The 19,263-nt window shown below is 47.0% G+C and overlaps 1 protein-coding gene across 3 annotated transcripts; it reads right to left on the reverse strand.

Annotated features, from left to right (window-relative positions):
- Positions 1 to 273: 273 nt before the first annotated feature.
- Positions 274 to 4,280, reverse strand: LOC127299286 (uncharacterized). Of its 3 annotated transcripts, none has more exons than XM_051329233.2 (13): positions 3,961 to 4,280; positions 3,796 to 3,847; positions 3,670 to 3,707; positions 3,124 to 3,205; positions 2,975 to 3,024; positions 2,286 to 2,779; positions 1,992 to 2,155; positions 1,683 to 1,889; positions 1,455 to 1,608; positions 1,230 to 1,346; positions 1,022 to 1,122; positions 879 to 912; positions 274 to 796 (listed from the first exon to the last, which is right to left on the reverse strand). In XM_051329233.2, the coding sequence occupies exons 1-13, from the start codon at positions 4,152 to 4,154 to the stop codon at positions 537 to 539; spliced, it is 1,947 nt and encodes a 648-aa protein (XP_051185193.1). In that variant the 5' UTR covers positions 4,155 to 4,280; the 3' UTR covers positions 274 to 536. The 3 variants fall into 3 exon arrangements, with proteins under 3 accessions (XP_051185193.1, XP_051185191.1, XP_071675997.1); XM_051329231.2 differs by having other exon boundaries at positions 1,224 to 1,346; XM_071819896.1 differs by having other exon boundaries at positions 1,224 to 1,346; positions 3,796 to 3,837; positions 3,960 to 4,280.
- Between the last annotated feature and the right edge of the window lie 14,983 nt (positions 4,281 to 19,263).

Raw genomic sequence — 19,263 nt, forward strand, 5'->3', positions numbered from 1 at the left:
GGAAGTGGCTAAGCTGCTCTTCATCTTATAATTGTTTGCTAATTTTTTTGGCTGTTCTGCTAAACACTTCATTGAAGGTACAACCTGTGTGTGTACGCAAAGTTCTTTGACATGCCCCTTATATTGCCATGGTATGCCGCAATGTGGAACTGTGGTGAAATAGATGCTAACATGTTAGAATGTTTTACAAATTCCAAGTTTTTTCTTTTACCAGTTAACACTTTCAGTCTGATATACATGGCAGTTTACACTTACACACATTCACACATGAGATTTACATCAGTGGGTCACGCGCAACGAAATGTTTTGCCTAAGCTGCATTACACCCTCAGACTCTACGTGACAACATCATCGTACAGAGTTTACAAATCAAATTAAAAAAGGAATGGAGAAAGTACTTGGTGTCCAAACATGTAGCCTACCGTGCCTGATACTGAACAACATAAATCAGACCCTGAAACCTAAGTTACAATGACACAAAACCATGATGGTACATCACCTAAACTTCATTAGAAAATGTGCATGAACTAAAAGCTTCAGTAACCTGGTCCTTGAAACGGGTTGGCGCTAGGCTCTGGTTCAGGGAGGAGATCATCTTGCCATATCGATGGTTCGTCGACAGGGTTCGGCACATCATTGGAGTAACGCATCCTTGGCATGCTTTCTTGGAATTGAGTAGGAAAAGATTGTTGCAGCAGAAGGTTGTTTTGACTAGAAGTTGACGCCTCCAAGGCGCGGCCGCCATTGAATGACATGTCAGCTTGTGCGTGGCTATGGTTGTTCACTTGACTTGATCCTGGAAAAAGATGAGCAAAAGGTGAGTCAAATATCATGTCTGTTCAGTTTTGCATCCTGTCGTGTTTGTTTCAATTGCTCACCTGCAAAACGCCAGTCTAGCGGATTGCAGTCCCACTGCAAAGAGGTAAAATAATTAGCTCACAAGTTTGAGCACCCCCGGTTCACTTCACCATGTGATTATATGTTCGGAAAAATGGTGGAGGGACTTGTGGTTTTCACTCACCGCATTTCCGTGAGAAGAAATCATCAGTCCTGGAGATTGGTCCCAATAAGGCACCGCAGAGGTTGAAGGCTGCTGATGACCAAGTGGTGGAATTCCTTCACCTGAAAAGGGTTTCTTGTGAAACGTGAGCATACAAAAGCCATTCTGCATCCCATGCAGAAAATAAAGGAGAAAAAAAAGATAGAGGGGAGCAGGAACACACAAGTACCATGGAAATAATCTGTGCTAGCTGTGTTCTGATCACCATGAACGCATGCATCACCCAAACTGAATATCCCATAAGTGGCATGGTCGATCCTATCATGACGCCGATATTCGCTCGCTGCTGTTCCGTGAAACAACAGATCCAAGCTCAAGAGTTCAGGCCCTTGTGCATATATAGTGAGGAAGATGCAGTCAGCAGGGGTCAGAAAACCCTCGTGGTCTGGCTAACCTTGAAGCACCGCATCCGGTGCAAGAACTGGCATGCTGATGAAAGAATTTTCTCTAGAGGGAACTGGCACAGGAAGACCTCCATTCATCACATAGTTAAATGGAGTGCTGTCCAATTCATTGCGTGCAAGCTCCATCAACTCATTCGTTAGAGCCTGCAACAAGAAAAAACATTTCTTCAGTTTGTTGAAGCTGCCGAAAACATAAGATGCTAACTTCAGAATGTAACCTTTTGAGCTGCATCAAAATTGTTTTGTGCGACGTAACCACCATTAAAGCCTGCCCCAACAAGGTCATATACGCAATTGAAAAATAGCACCACATTTGCTACTTCGTCGAAGTATGCTATTAGCTGATGGTTGTCTGCGAGAAGGCACTCCCTCGCATGCTTAACCATTTTTTCCCAGGAGTTGTTCAGCTTCTTCATCTGGAGGACCTGCATGTCGAGAGATTTGCAGCAACATTAATTAGTCATGGTGATGATAAAATAATACAACAGATGCAAAATGAGAAAATAAAACCGGTGCAAGTTTTTTACATCTTTGCGAAGCTTGTTTGCATCGTTATTCAAGGCCTTCAATAAGTCCTTCACTGTAAAGATTTCAGCATTCTGAAGCCTTTTGTGGTAAGTTCCATCTTTGGAGATTTCCTCCAGACGATACACTTCATCGTCCAATTCTGGAGGGTGCCTCTTCTCATTTGCTGAAACAAAAAAATTCAATGTGTCAAAATGTTGATAGAGAACTGAACAAGGAGCCCAACTGAAAGAAAAAACTTTCTAACTAGCAACAGAAAAAAATCTGACTGACAACATCAGTCTATATATTTTTACCTTCGTTCCTGCGATCCAACACAGTCACCGGCTTCATGACAGCTTCCTGAACACGATCAGCGGGCTTTCCATCCATACATACTCTTGCTGCAACGACAAACTTCCTACTGCGAGTCCTGGATGATCCTTCTTTGAAGCGAATCACGCCGCCAAAGGAGGCCTCCCCATTGTTCAACCACACACTGCAATCACCCCCCAACACGAACCCTTGCCCATGCCGACCTTGCGCCACGTGGCTGTTGAACTCCTCTTCGGTCCAGCTCTCCCGTCCGTCGTTGCAGAAATCGCCACGGAGGACCAGCATCTCGACTTTCACCTTTGAGAGCGGGCCATCCCTAATCATGTTGCCATCACCATCAAAGATGCCAATCCGGATAGCTGAATTGCTCTCAGATATGATGCTCTTCTCGGTGTAAATGGGAGTCTTCAGGCCATCCAGGAAGCGCAAGTGAAATTTGGCGTTAGATCCACTCGCAGTGGCACTCTGCTCTTGTCTGAGCACAAACATTGATGGTGATAAACTCGTGAGTATGTTAATTATGAATTTAACATCCACGTACCAGGTGCTATAAATTACAGAAATGAGAACACAATCGACAAAACGGCAAATAATGGATAGTTAACATTTCAGTGTGAGACCAAAAGTGAAGAAAGAAAACCATGGACCAAGTGAACCGCATATCTGTTACCTTGGTTGTTGATCATCATGTCGATTGGAAAGCAAACGCGCCAATTTCTTCTGCAATTTTTACATGAAAAATGCATTGTGGGCAACAATAATTCTATGAAATAAGGATGAACATCTAAATAAGTTAATTTAGAAGTATATGAATCTAACCACTTCAAGGCTGATGCCCTCCATTTTTTCCCCAAATTTTTCTAATTTCCCCTCCATCTTCTCCAATTTGCCCTCGAATTTGCTGAGACAGTAGAAAAGAAACGACAGTTTGTTTTGTTTACCAAAAATAAAAGTAAAAATAAAAAGAACATGCAAAGCTTGCAAATTATCACTGAAAGAAGAAATGGGTTTCCTGTTGCATTGTGTGTTTCTGTTGCACTGTTTGTACTGGAACACACATTTCTAGTTTTCTACTGCACTTAAGGTAACTATAATAGAACGTTCGAGAAATACAGTACAATCTTACGTAAAGAAAGAAAATGAAGCTTAGCCTTGAGCACGCCCTGGAGTTCGTAAATTTCGTAGTTTAACAGATAAAAAGCTAATAAACGTTTAATATGAAGTCAAGTAATGGGGCCATATGCATGGATTGATGCAGAGGCCGGGCTACCCCTTTTCGAATTTTTAGAAAGCCAAGTGCATAATAAGAACACTTGCTATATTCTTTTGAAACAAAATACAGCTTAACAGAGAAAAGATCCTTACCTCAACATAAGAGTCTGGGCCTTTTGGAATCTCTGAAACTACACAAGCACAAAGGAATAAGCATAATAAGTACACACAACAAATCGATAGGCAGTCCATAATCATTATCCGAGAGCGCTAGCTCACCATGCGACCAATCTGGGAGATGCTTTCCACCACCGTGGTCCTGCAATCGGTCCTGCGATTTGCACAAATGGGCAGGGAGAAGAATCAGAAATCAAGAAAGAGAGCTCAGGGTACAGCGGAGAGCGGATGGATGGAGAAGCGGCAGATGGGGATAGAGGCGCGCACATTCGCAGAAAAAAGAGCACGACGAGCACGATCCGCCGCATCAGGCACTTCCCCGGCGACGAGGGGGGCACCGGCAAGCCGGCGGCGCCGGCGGAGGCTCCGGCGACGAACGCCACGCGCAGGCGCTTCAGCCCCTCCCGGCTTGCCCCTGCGCCGGCGCCCTTGAGGGCCAGCTCCCTCTTCGGCGGCGCCATGGCACCAGCAACGAATCTTTCCTCTCTCGGACGGTCTCTGGTACCAATTAAGTTCTTTCTTGGACGACTCCAAGAAGGAAGAACGTGGTTTTCTCTGGTCGGGGAAGAAGAGGAATCGGGGCCCTTTTGGGTGACGACTCCGGTGGGTTATATGGTGGCCGCCATTGAGACGTAGAGCACGACGTGGAGGAGAATTGGGAATGATTCTGTCTCTCTCCTCCATGCGCGTACGGATGGAGTTGGTAGGTCCGGAGGCGAGAGCTCGACGGAGACTGACTGACGCCAAGTCAAGTCGTCCCACTTCACTTGGCTAGCTCGCGTCGCTCTCGCCCGTAGCCGCGGGGCGGCCGGAAAGCGCGGGCAATCTACATTTGTTTGTTCGTTTGATCCGTTCGTGCACGCGTAGATTCGCTGGCGCGGCGAAGTCGCCGAGACCCTGAGTTCTTTTTGTTCCATCTCATTTCCGGCCCTGAGTTCTTTTCTTCTTCTTCCTTTCCTGGGAGCTGGGACCCATGACCTCTGAATATATAGCCCCTTTTCTCTTTGATGAGACTGCTTATAACCCATTCTCCCGTTATTTATAGCTAGCATGATATTGAACTAGTATAAAAAATAGCATCTTCAGCTCCTAAAAAACAAGTAAAACAAAATATTGTATTTTGTTGCGAGGTGGTCTCCTTCCCTTTCAATTACATGGGCTTGCCCTAGGTCTAAGAAAGGTGACGGTGGCTCAGCTCCAGCCAGTGGCAGACAGCCATGATGTCGTTGGACATCCTACTCCTCGTGGCTCTCCAGAAGATCTGTAGGGCCCTCTTGGGAAGGGCCGCCAGGAGGTCGTGGGGGGGGGGGGGGGGGGGGCATTGTTTGGTGGCGTGGGATCAGGTTGCCTACCCTAGTTAGTGCGGTGACTTCAATGTCGTTGGACGTGACTTCAAAAGGTGGATTCTACCAAGGCCTGGGCAGAGTTTGATATTCGGCTGATGTGCATTTGGATGGCGATCTTTGAGTCAGCCACAAGCTATGTGCTTGGCCAAGGCGAGCGAGCTCGGTTCTGGACTGACCGTTGGCTCGAGGGGGAGGGGGTGGTTGGCTTCGCCCCAAACGTGGTTAAGATGGTTCCCAAAAGGAGGCGGATATGGAGGATGAGGCTTTGGCGGAGTTCTTCCTGTTGTGGCACAGACTAGCTACCGTGGCCTAGTCCCGGAGTGGGACGACGTGCTTGTGTGGTGGTGGTCTGGTGATGGATGCTATTCCTCCAAGTCAGGTACAGAGCTTTCTTCGCTGGCTCAATGAAAGCATCCATCACGGACGAGATCTGTGATCGCGGGCGCCGTACAACTGTAAATTCTTCGCTTAGCTGGCATCGCGAAACCGTTGTTGGACAGCTGATAGGTTGCAGCGCCGGGGTCTCCCACGCCCGGCAGCCTGCCCGCTCTGCGACCAGGAGCCGCAGACCTTGCAACACCTACTCCTGGGTTGTGTGGTGGTGCGTTAGGTCTGGTCCTGGGTGCTCGGCTGGTGGGGCAAGGCCGACTAGCTCCCAAACGTGGACTCGAATCTAGTGGATTGGTGGTCGTCTCGCTCCTGCTCTATGGCAAGGTGATAGCTTATTTCTCGGGGCAACTTCAGCCGCATGAAGTGAAATACCCTACCCTTGACCTTGAGCTTGCTGCACTAGTTCATGCTCTAAAGACCTGGCGCCATTATTTGGTAGGAAACAGTTGTGAAGTTTATACTGACCACAAGAGCCCGAAGTATATTTTCTCTCAACGAGAGCTGAACATGAGGTAATGTAGCTGGATGGAGCTTATAAAGGCTTTATGATCTCGGTATTCATTACCATTCGGGTAAGGATAATGGTGTGGCTAAATGCCCTGATCAAGGTTGAGCAGCCAAGACTTTGCGAAGAATTTGAGAAGTTTGGTCTCGACTTAGTTAGCCGTGGTTTTTTGGCCAATCTTAAGCTGAGTTGTACCCTGTTTGATGAGATCACGGAATCTCAAGTGGGTCATGAGAGCATTGAAGGGATCAAATGCCGTATGTGTCGGGAGGAAGTTCCGGGTTTCACTATTTATTCCGAAGGAGCTTTGTGGTACAACGCATGCATCTGCGTATCCATTGTAGAAGATCTGAAGCAGCTCATCATGAGAGAAGCACATGACACCCCTTACTAAATCCACATCGGAGGAACCCAGATGTATCAAGACCTCAAGAAACAATTCTGGTGGCACGGTATAAAGCGTGAGATCGCCTTTTTGATTGCCAAGTGTGATGTGTGTCAGAAGGTAAAGGCGGAGCATCAACGCCCCGCCGGGCTACTCCAACCCTTGAAGGTTCCTGAATAGAAGTGGGAAGAAGTTGGTACGGATTTCATCATTGGATTTCCCAGGTCCCTTCAAGGTTATTGCGCGCCGAGGGGAGGTGTCTTATAAATTGGAGATGCCCGCCGAGTTATCTGATTTCCACGACGTTTTCGATGTCTGCAACTCCGACGATGTTTGCCAGTGCCCGACAAGCTAGAAGTATTCAAGAACATCGATCATCGATCATATTCTCGACCTCAACACAGACCTGACTTACCACGAAGTATTTTAATCTTACAACCAGATGAGTCATCCTATTGTACTTGCTCAAATAAGGATGTCATTTTTCTCTAGCAACCGATTGCATGCCCAAACATATGTCTGGAGAAACCAATTGCATATATATACTTATATTTATGTAGTCTAATAGGATGACATAATAGAGTAAACAAAAACATGTTTCATGTCATATTTCGTTCCTAAATTTATCCGCAAGTTTATCCCACCTCCACCTTTTTTTTTGAACAAGAGAGGGGTCTGGAAGACCCCAGAGAACCATTCATTCAACACGTGGCGGGTACATTTTACACAGAAGTCCTTTTACAACACTCACACATAGAAACCAAATATTTGAAAAAAGGACCTTAGAATTGACAAAAAAACACCCTGGAGCAGGATAAGAAAACGCAATCGGGCCCCTGGGCGCCGCCGCCACCAGTCGCCGGCGATCTCAAGACGTTTCCGTCGAGATTCGACACCGAAATGCCCATCAGCACACTTCCGGCGAGGCTTAGCATCCACCGGCCACCTCTCCTCCTCCGGGGACGGACCACTTGGTGATGAAGAGGTGTTGAGCTCCGGCGAATGAAGCACAGGAGGGCCACCGTCTTGGAGGTTGCAGTAGGGCCGCCTTGCCGGCCAAGGATCACGGCGCCACTTGAAGACGCCGCGTGTTTCGCTCGATGGAGTTCTTAAGCAGCAACTCCGTAGCACCCTGTAGGCAGAAGCCAACGGGCAGGGGCCGCCAGAGCATCGCCGCCGCTTCTCATCTAGCCACCATGGAGACGAAGAAGAAGCTGCGCGCTAGCAACGGCCAGCCACACACCACATCGACAGAGAGGACAGGGTCCTCCATCACAAACCAAAACCAGCACGCCGCACTCCATCTCCTCCTCGCCAGCAAGGCCGGCCAGGAGAGAAGACATAGCATACCTTGCCGCACGAAGAAAGATCCCCACCTCGCCACCACGGCCGGCCTGGGGATCACCGTCTTCACTGCAGACAAAGGATGGAGAAGAGCCTGCCGCCGCAGACTTATTGAAGAAGACGGTGTTGCGTGCCGCCGCATCTCCCTCCGACCACCGGAACAGAGAAAACGCCAGCAGCAACCCTAGCTTGGCCAAGATCCGGCGGCGAGGATCTGGGCCACCGCCTCCTCTACGGGGCATCCGCCCAGAACAGTGGCAAACAGCCACAAACATCTAGAAAACCTACAGATCTACAACTAGGCTACTCCGGCGCTTCACCTCCACCGCCTCCGGCCAGCTATTCTGGCGGAGTGGCTTCGGATTGGCCCGGCAAAGAGAGAGAGGGGGCCAAGTACTGTAGCGAGGTTCCCACCTCCACCTGCAAGCCCTTGTTCTCTTCCAATAGCGTGCGCAAAAATTTCCACGCGGAGGAGGGGCGCCATTTTCATGGGAGAATCACATGAGGTAGCTACTGTCCAAGTGTCACTCATATGGCTCTAAATTCAGCAGCACTTATTCAGGGAGAGAGAGGGAGAGAGCGGTATCCACCGGCACAACGACGCGTATGATCGATTACTGCCAAGGCGACGTCGCGGAGGGAGACACGTACCAGAAAACTGATGATGCCATCTCTTGCAGGTTTCTTCTCTCCGGTCCCTGAGTTTCTTCTCTTCTTCCCCCATTATCTTTTTTCGAAAGTTCTCGTCCGTGAGACTGGGTTCTAACATGTATTCTTTTCTATGCCGATATTTGATTAGCACACTTGGCTTCTAGCACGTCTTCATCTTAGTGGCGTCATTTGATAACAGTGTATCACTGCACAAGGTTAAACTTGGAAATAAATGTGTCAAACTATAGGTTTCACCGATTTTGGAGTTTAAACCGTATAAACAATGATCAATTACGTATCTTGGCAGTAGTAATGCACGAAGGGTTAGACAGATTATGACAAAACAACCTGCACATTTTTCAGCGGTGCCATATATATATAGTTGATGAGGTACGTACCTCGTGCATATTTTCTGTTGAGCTCACGGGTGGCCGTGCTACCGTGTGGATAAAATCAACTGCATATTATAAACGTAAGGCCGTAGTCCAGCGTTACATTAATAACTGTAATATTGTCGAAAAATACAAGATGTTGAATCCAGCTTACAATAGAACTGAGCGCGCACAGGATCAGGGCTACAGAAAAAGCAAAGAAGCTCCGACCTGTACGTCGATAGGCGAATCAGCCAACCATAAAGAAAAAACCTCACAGCCGGCGACTCACCTCTACAAGAATCTCACCGTAGCCTCTACCGCAAAAACTCCGATGAGCAGTGCATCGTGGGCTCCAAGACGAAGTCTTCAAGAAAAACACGATGCCAAAGCATCATCACCGTCTAATTAGAAAGATCATGGATTTTCACCCGCGGCGAACCCTCAGAGGCTCAGACAACCCTTCTAAGACAGGGGAGAAGATCCTCAGTAGTGGTAACACTTTGACTCTTTCATTGACTTATATATGTACCGAATGCTTATACATGAAAATGAATTCCTGGATCTGGAACCTGTGGTTGCTTCGAAGCACCAAGATGAACAGAGAGAGACTGCAACGCCGTCAATCAACTGCATATACTAGTAGTCTGGTAAAATCGCTTAATAAGAGCATCTCCAGTCGCGTCCCCCAAAGCGTCCCCCAAAGGGATTTGGGGCGCGCCGGACAAAAAAAGCGTCCCAGCCGCGTCCCCCAAAGCCCATTTTTGTCCGGCGCCCCGAGCCCGTCCCCGTCCCACAGGGGACGCTCCGGGGACGCCGGACACAACGAAAAGCGAGGCCAACCGACGCGGGCCCGACGCGTCAGCGGCACGGAAGGCTAAAACCCCGTCGCCTACCTTTGGTCAAGCGACGTTAATGGCGTCCCTGTTTTCCCAGGCGACGCAGGGACGCGTCTCGTCGTGCATGGCCGCGTGGCCGTCCGCGCCGGAGTTATTGCGTGCAACCACCCGCTGCCGCCGCTATTTTAAGACGCCCTCCAGTTATCGCCGCTCATCATAATCCTTCTCGTCGCCGCCGCCTCCCCCTTCCCAGATCCTCTCCCCGCCGCTCAAAAAATGTCGAGCTCGTCCTCCCGCAAGATCGCCGCGGCGAATGGCTTCGGACGCGGCAGCCTCACCGTGGCGGAGGCGTGGGCGCTGTACCACGCCCGGTATCCAGTCCCGCCGGACATGCGGCTGCCAAGCAGCGGCGGCTGGAAGATGGCCGTGAACGGCATTGGCGTTCCGCCGCCGCCGAAGCCGAAGACGGACCAATGGAGGGACGCCATCAAGGCCCGTCGGGCTCAACTGACCGCCAAGGAGCGGTTGGATCCGACGTGGGCGGTCAACGACAACGACGCCTGGTGGACGACGTACTTCCAGGCGAAGTACGACGTCGAGATGCACAGCACCGACAACCTCGTCGGCGGCCCCAACAGCTGGAACAGGGAAGGTCGCGCCCTGTTCTGGGGCGTTCCGGGGCGCACCCTCGAGAACGTCATCCGCGGCCTCCGCAACGGCGCTCCAAGGTTGGAGATGCCGTCGTCGCCGCCGGCGTCTCCTCAATGGCAGCCGAGGAGGACGACGTACTCATCCTCCTCGCAATCTTCTTCCTCGGGACAGGCGCGATCGACGCCGTCCTCGTCGTACCGGTCGGCGCCCTACACCGTCCCCAAACGGGAGGTCAAGGAGGAGCCGGCGACGCCCGTCAACACGAGGCGTGGCGGTAGCGGCAGCGGGCGGCAGCAAGGGAGGCGCGGCGGCGCCCTCCTCATCCCGAAGCCGGAGGTGAAGGAGGAGCCGGAGGAAGCGTCGCAGGCGGCGCTGCTGGCGGAGTACGAGCGGCAGCAGCGGCTCATCGCCAGCAGCGATGACCCCGAGGACTGCCCAGGGCTGCGGGCGGCGTTCTTGGCGTCCATGGACGACAAGGACGCCTGGAGGGGCGATCTGGACGCGGCGATCGCCATGTCCATCCGCGACTCCGGCAAGCCGCTGGTGGACCTCACCGACGACGGCGAGGCAGGACCAAGCGGCTTGGTGAAGGACGAGCCCGTGGACGAGCCCGTCGACGAGCGCGTCAAGCAGGAGGTCGTCACCGACGAGATGTACAACTTCCAGCAGTACTACGACGCCTCCGGCCGCCGCAAGTGGTTCTAGATTAGGTTTAGTTTTAAAGTTAGTCAAATTTCCTTCGAATCTATGTAAGTTTGGACGAATCTAAATCGAATCTAGTTAAGTTTAAAATTTGCGAAATTTTGTTTGGGGGACGCGACTGGGAAGCGACGTCCCCCAAACGCGGCACGAACGAAACACGTCCCCCAAACGCTCAATCCGGCGCGGTTTGGGGGACGGTTTGGGGACGCGGCTGGAGATGCTCTAATAGACCGAACTTAAAACATATCACGTCACTCCCTAAATTTATCAGCAAGCTTATCCCACCCGCTGCAATCCCTTATTCTCCTCGGATAGCGTGTGCAAATTTCTACACGTACTGAGGAGACGTGGCGCTATTTTCATGGGAGAATCACATGAGTACATGAGCTAGCTAGGGTACACAAGTGTCACTTTACATCTGGCTCTCGATTCAACAAAGAGAAATATAGGGCTCCTGTTTAATTTGTTATTCTATTCGCGTGAGCGAGCGTTGTTTTGGTAAACCGCGTGATTTTTGTCCAACTCATTTTCTGTTGAGCCTCCAAACACAAGGTTGACATTTTAAAGAAGTATAAATGTAAGCTGACTTTATGGAAGCCTTCCCCAGAGACGCAACCCCAACAACACGCCCTACCTGCAGAGATGAAGGTCTCATCGGCGAGAGCAGGCCTCCCATCGATACCGAGACCCTCAAGGCATCATCTCCAAATCCTCAAGCTCTTGCGCCGTCAACTCCCGCGTTGGATCTGCAGCATTCTTGAGATCTAGCATCGGTGCGCCACCGCCACTGCGATTTGTGCTAGAACTTGCCTTGGGCCTTAGTACAAATTCTGAAATTCTCTTGGCCCATATGAAAATGGCAAGGGGTGAGACTAAAGTTTAGTCCCACATTGCTAGTTGAAAGAGAGTTGGAGTGGTATCTAAGATGGGTTGTTTTAGTCCTTGTAAGAGCATCACTACTACAACCCTTAAACCCTCAAATCTTCAAAGCCGTTCTAGTCTACGCGTTTTTCCTCTCGCAAACTGTAAAAAAGCAGTTATTTTTTAGGGTTTGAGGGTTTTGGGGCACTACCAGTGATGCTCTAAGTGAGTGAGAAGAGAGAGAGCCCTCGCGCACTCTTCCTCCTCCGCCGCCCACCGCCTCGCTTCGTCACGACGCGCCGCGGGTTGCTGGAATCTCGCCGAGCCGAGCTTATCGTGGGCTTCCCGAACCGCACTATATAAGCGCGGACGCGAATCCTAGCATGTACGAGACACCATATGTGACCGCCTCTTTCCAGTTCATCGTATCGCCGCCTTCGTTTTCCTCATCCCGTCCTTCGGCGTGCACCGAGCGGCAGGACAGTAGGCCTCCGGAACCCTGCCTCTCGTAGACCTATACGGGTGAGGGGCAATCAGGTTTTTGGGGAGCGCTTACGCGTGTACTGGCAACACGACATCGTCCGACGATGAGTTCCCGAAAGACGACTTCTTCCCGGACATCGATAACCTCTTCGACAACCTAAACATGGGCGACAAACAGGATCATGCTGCTACCGCCAACATCGTCGTTGCTGCTGCGGCCAACGCTGGACAGTATGTGTTTCTGTCCTCTTCGTGTAAGATCTTGCTAGAGTTTCTAGTACTGCTAATTGGAGTAGATGCTATAGGTTTATCTTGTTTAGATGCCATCTGTTCATCTACACTGTTGATCTGCATGATTAGTTCATCTGTTGTTTATGTAGTCATGATTTGTCAAGTATTAATACAGATTAATTCATATGATAATTTGCTTATATCTTCAACAATCCAAAAACCTGATTATAGGCAAATGAATTCAAGTGGCATTGTCGGTGCTACTAGGCTGCCTCTCTTTGATGGTTCACACTATAAGAGGTGGCGCACGAGGGCAGTTCTCTGGTTTCAAAACCTGAACTACGATAGCGCCCTTCTTGGCAAACCTGAGGGTGATCTTTCTCCTGCTCAGGAGGAAGCTTACAAGAAAGTCGATGCCATGTTTACGGCGGCTCTCTTTAGTATTCTTGCGGACAACATTGTTTACTCGTACATGACTCTTGAGCATGTTAAGGATGCGTGGGATGCACTCGAGGCCAAATTTGGGGTCTCAGATGCTGGCACTGAGTTGTATGTCATGGAGCAATACTATGACTACAAGATGACTGCTGAGCGCTCCGTTGTTGAGCAAGCTCATGAGATACAGTCACTTGCCAAAGAACTTGAGCAGTTTAAGTGTACCTTACCGGACAAGTTTGTGGTCGGTGGCATTATTTCTAAGCTTCCTCCTTTATGGAGGAACTTTGCTACTTGTCTGAAACATAAAAAACAAGAGTTTTCCGTTTCAGATCTTATTGGGTCTCTTCATGTGGAAGAAAATGCTACAGCAAAGGACACACATGCTCGAGAATTTGAGGGAGGTTCTAGTGCCAATGTGGTACAGAAGAAAAACTTCCAATCCCATAAGTTTAAGAACAAGAGCAAATCTGAAGGCAAAGGCAAGTTTGATGGCAGGAACAAGGTCTCACACTCAACCAACTTCAAGAAGAAGCATGATAAGAAGAAAGGGCTTGCCACGTCTGTGGTGAGCCTGACCATTGGGCTCCTAATTGCCCTAATCGCTATGATAAGCGTGAGAATGATGGCAAGACCACTAATGTTGTTATTACTGGCGATACTGAGATGAAGGACGTTGGGTACGGTATTTTCCCTACTGTCCTTTCAGTATGTAACTCTCCTGATTGGTGGATTGATACGAGTGCTAATACACATGTATGTTATGATGTTTCCATGTTTTCTTCTTATCAGGTCGCAAGGACTTGCTCTGTGCTGATGGGAAACGGCTCACGTGCTTCTGTTAAGGGTGTTGGTACGGTAGTTCTGAAGTTTACTTCAGGGAAGATCATCCAGGTGAAGAATGTGCAGCACGTTTCCTCCATCAATAAGAAGCTCGTCAGCGGATCGCTTTTATGTCGAGATGGTTTTATGTTGGTTTTTCAATCCAGTAAAGTTGTAATTTCTAAGTATGGAAAATTTGTTGGAAAAGGTTATGAGCGCGGAGGTTTGTTCCACTTATCTTTATCAGACTTATGTACTAAAATTATTAATCATGTTTGCAATGATAGTGAGTCCAATATTTGGCATTCACGACTTTGTCATATTAATTTTGGGTGCATGACGCGGCTGATGACCCACAAGTATAGGGGATCGCAACAGTCTTCGAGGGAAGTAAAACCTAAATTTATTGATTCGACACAAGGGAAGCCAAAGAATATTTATAAGCTTTAAAAAGTGAGTTGTCAATTCACCTACACCTGAAAATAGACTTGCTCGCAATAGTTTATCAGTAGTAACAGTTTTATGGCAGTGGTAGTAGTGAAGTAACATCAGTAGCGAAATAAAAACAGCAGTAGCGATGATTGCAGTAGACAGGATTAAAATTCTGTAGCCATAGGCATTGCAAGTAATAATGATAAAAGCATCCTAGCATAATATAACCATAGGCGTGTGTTCCTATTTAGTCGTGCGTGCTCGCAATGAGAAACTTGCACGACATCTTTTGTCCTACCATCCCGTTGCAGCGGGGCCTCTAGGGAAACTACTGGTAATTAAGGTACTCCTTTTAATAGAGTACCGGAGCAAAGCATTAACACTCCGTGAACACACGTGATCCTCATATCATAGCCATCCCTCCGGTTATCCCAATTTAAAGTCACTTTGGGGCCTCGGGTTCCGGACAGCAATATGAGTATACAACTTGCAGGTATGATAAAAAACAATAATTATCCTCATGAATCAAAAACATGTTCAGATCTGAGATCATGGCACTCGGGCCCAAAGTGACAAGCATTAAGCATAGCAACTTGCAACAATGTCAAAAATACTAACAACGGATACTAGGCACTATGCCCATAACAATCTTATAGCTATTACATGGCCAATCTCATCCAATTCCTACCATCCCCTACAGCCTACATCGGGTAATTACTCACACATGGATGGGGGAATCATGGATGGTTGATGGAGAGGCGTCGGTGATGGCGATGGCGATGATCTCCTCCAAATCCCCGTCCTGGCAGGTTGCCAGAACGAAACTTCTGGTCCCCGGATTGGGGTTTCTGGTGGCGGCAGAGCAGCGGAACTATTTCTGGAAAAACGTCGACCCCCCCCCCCCCCCCTCGGTTTTCAGGTCAAGGGCCTCTTATAGTGTGAAGGAGAGGTCGAAGGGGTGGCCGAAGCGGCCAGACCACCCCTTGGCGCGGCCAAGGCCTGGCCCACACCAAGGGTGGGTGTGGGCCCCTCGTGGCCCCCTCCGTCTCGTCTTCTGGCTCCGGGAGTCTTCACGTGAAATATTGGTTTTTCTATATTTTTCGAGATTTTCCCGAAAGTTGGATTTCTGCATGAAAACAAGACACCAGAGCAATTCTGCTGAAAACAGTGTTAGTCCGCGTTTGCTGTATTCAAAACACACAAGATAGAGGGCAGACAATAGCAAAAGTGTTCGGGAAAGTAGATACGTTTTGGACGTATCAACTCCCCCCCAAGCTTAGCTTATTGCTTGTCCTCAAGCAATTCAATGAAAACCGAGTGCGATAAAAAAAACTTTCACGAACCTATTTACTTCATATGATGTATATATTCTCACTACATGATCAAATGCTCAGGCAATTCATAATAAGAAGCATGCAACTAAGGATACTCAATAATTATGCAAGTCATGAAAGGATACCAACACAATGATAAGCAACATGAAACATAAGCATCTGCAGGATTGCAATGTTCATAATATGATATGATAAAGTGGTATCTCGCTTTCCCTATTTGTGGAGCAAAACATAAATGTCGGGGCACCTCTGAAGTTCAAGAGAAGACTAGAAGTAAAAATATCGAAAGAATCAAGCATCACAGTTATAGCACAATCAATCTTATTTCGGGACAAGCATATTAAACTAAGAATGACAGCTATGCTTTCAAGAAAGTGTTCGAAGGACGGATGGTAACTCAACATAAAGGTATAAGATTGGCCCTGGCAGAGGGAAGTAAGATTGCTCATGTGCTAGAGCTTTTTATTTTGAATGTGATAGGGGTGTGGAAAATATATATTTTGAGAAATGCAACTCATGTCAACTGCAGTGATAAAATATGGCTCATGCATAACACTTCCTATAAGTTGCTCGCCTCATGCATAATATACTAAAAGTGCTCACACCTTGTCCTAGTTAGATTGGATTTCCATGGATTTTCATCGCATACATATGTTTCAACCAAGTGTCACAAAGGGGTACCTCCTTGCCTCATGTACAAAGATCCTAGGAGATGAATCTCATTTGATTTCTCAATTTTTATAAATCTCAACTTTTTGGACATCTATACCAGGAAAACAAGGACAACAGATATTTGGACTTTTGTCTAGCTGAAACTTCCACCATGTGAACATAGATTTAGTTGGCGGCCCAATGTTCCTCTCTAACAATATGCATACTCCAACCTTTGCAACACATGGTAAATATCTCTTACTTCAAACAAGATGAGCATGCATAGTAATTCACACGATATTCAACAAGGGCATATTGATGGTGTTCCCCATGACAGCATGGTTATCACACAACAAACAACTTATAAGAACTAAAATGCATAAGACATAATACTTTCCACAATAGTTTTTAGACTACTTTCCCATGAGCTATAAATCACACAAAACAAGTGATAATAATTTTGAAGGTTTAAAGGTAGCACACAAGCAATTCACTTTGGAGTGGCAGCGAAATACCACATATATGTATGTATGGTGGACACAATTGGCACTTTGGTTTTTAGTAGTTGGATGCACTAGTAGAGCTCATACTCAGTACAAGTGAAGGCTAGCAATAGAATGGGAAGCGACAATCAAGAAAGCAGTAACTGTCATAATCATGCTTGCGACGGATAAAACTAGCGGAAGCATAAAAATAATACAAGAACTCCGAGTCAGGATAAATCATCAAGGATTAAATGATGTTTGTTTTAGTCTTATGCATGCTTGAGCATGTGCCAAGTCGATTCAAATGAAACGTTCAGAGTAGGATACCACAATGTCATACCGTTATATGAATAGAGCAATGGAAGCAAACATTTATGACATGTTACTTAATATTAGTAAATTGGAACTATTCATGAGAGAGCATAAACTACTTAGAATCATTAAGTAGCATACACCTTACACAAACAAACTAAGCATGTCCACATAAATGAGTATATGTACAAAAATTAAAACAAATAGAGTTCATACCAGCCTCTCACCACAACTCGAATTGTCGTGACCGTCATTATTGCTCTTCACTTGTGTGACTTGAATGATATTAAATGATAACCAAGCTCCAATGAAATCACGGAAGACCGCTAAACCCTGCAGCAACTTTACGAAACCAAAGAAGAACAAAAAAACATTTTTGGGTTTTGATTTTTAATCAACACACAAAGCAAAATATTTTTCGATTTTTACATGGCAAACCATATTGAGAAGATGAAGCAAACTAAGAAGAAAATGAAGAGAAAAAATAGAAATATTTTTGGTTATTTTGTATTTTGGAAACTAAAAACAAAAGAAAGAACAACAAAAAGAAAGAAAACTAATATAAACACACAAATGCAACAAGTGGCAGAAATCTACCAACCCAGAACAGCAAGCAAAGTTCGATTCTTATGAAAATGTTCTGTAGCTCATATCCAAAAGTGCTAAACTAACGGAAGTTAGATAACAACCTGGGGCATATTCTCAAAAAGTGGCAGCTCAAAATTCCATTCTGGCTATTAATACGAATTTTTATGGTGACAACACAAAATCTGTTTTTGGACAGCAACTCCCCAAATTCTTACCTCCTTCCTATTAGAGGCTATCCTTGGTATAAAAACGAAATAAAAAACTAAGGATAGTTTATTACAGTAGTAACAACTTCTAAAATTCAAATAAAGAGAAATTACTGAAACAAAACTAACAAGAACAAAAACAAAGCGAAACATGCATATACAAAGTTCCGACGAAATATGATATGTAGATGAGTGAGATGTCAGTATACCTCCCCCCAACCTTAGGGTTTTGGCCTAAATGGAGATCAACCCCATGGTGACCAAGCATCGAAAGAAATGTTTCCCCGTAATACGACGAGAGGCACCTTCGTCCTGGTATGAACTTGAAGACGGCTCGGTGCGGTGCGCGGTGTAGTCCTTTGGGGCCGCCTCCTCCTGTAGCTGCTGCTGGTGGCCATGAAATCCAAGCAGTCGAAGCTGCTCGTTCAACTCCTCCTTTGAGCGAGACCACGGCTTCCTGTGAACACTAAACAAACTAGGTTGTGGTAGGGGAACCTCCCTTTCTTCCCCATCAACATATAACATTGTATACACTAAATTACCTGCACAAGAGTTAGCAGTAACAAAGTGGTGATGTTTCATGGAAGCAAGGTCAAGTCTTTGTGGTTCCAATAACACATCATTTGGATCAATAGTAAGATCCAAGACAGCTACAATTCGTGCAGAAACAACTCCCCCATAAATGGGATCTCTAGCAGACAAGCGACGAGCAATAAGAGAACCAAGATTATACTTAGTACTATCATCGAGTGCAGTAGCTAGAAAAGCCAAGTGATAATTGGAAATGTTGCTAGTATTTTCTCTACCAAGAATACTAGTGGCAAGGTAATAGGTAAAGTATCTAATCGATGGGAGTTGGATATTTATTATCTTGACACGCTGGGCCTTGCGGTCATCATCGTTCGTCACCTCCCGGTAAAGCTCCAACAAGTCAGCGGGGTTGTCCTTAATTGACAAGGTATTAACTTGTCAATGCCTACAAGTTGTAGACTTAGGTTTCACGGAATTAGAGGGCAAGTAGATCTCAAAGGTTTCAGCCGAAAAGGTGCTCGACTGCTAAAAACTAGGGTTATGTTGACAATAAGATTGATCCTTTCTTCGTCCCTCGACTCCCCCTTATATAGGAGGCGAAGCCGAGGGTTTCATATTACACAAGTTACAAACTCCGGGAGACTCTTTGAGTTCGACCCGTAAAGTTACAAATCTCTCTATTCCTAATCTATCTCTTCTTGCCATAGTCGATGCTTTAGTGGGCTTCCGGGCTTCATAAACTTCGGGTCATGGGCCTTCAATAAACCCCGAGTACTATCTTCGGCAGGCCCATCCGGGATGCCTATGTCAGTAGCCCCCGAGATTTTGCTTGAGTCATAGAGTCAAGTAAAATCTCCATCGTACAATTTACCCATAAATTCTTCGAGTCATTCACAAATAGTTTAATTGATACATATATATCTTGTACAGGGATAGTGGTAGATGGGGCTGGTTCATCTGATAGATCAGGTACCAGTTAACTGCTCTCGTGGCAAACCCGCAAAAACCTATGATG

Source organism: Lolium perenne, chromosome 5, assembly GCF_019359855.2.
Source record: "Lolium perenne isolate Kyuss_39 chromosome 5, Kyuss_2.0, whole genome shotgun sequence".
Taxonomy (NCBI): domain Eukaryota; kingdom Viridiplantae; phylum Streptophyta; class Magnoliopsida; order Poales; family Poaceae; genus Lolium; species Lolium perenne.

Bases quoted from the DNA above. Each gene is read 5' to 3' on its own strand.
- LOC127299286 (XM_051329231.2), bottom strand. From the start codon at position 4,154: ATGGCGCCGCCGAAGAGGGAGCTGGCCCTCAAGGGCGCCGGCGCAGGG. The intron at 1,347-1,454 runs GTTAGCCAGACC...TTCACGGAACAG, and splicing joins ACCGGATGCGGTGCTTCAAG to CAGCGAGCGAATATCGGCGT. The intron at 797-878 runs GTGAGCAATTGA...ATCTTTTTCCAG, and splicing joins GCTAGACTGGCGTTTTGCAG to GATCAAGTCAAGTGAACAAC.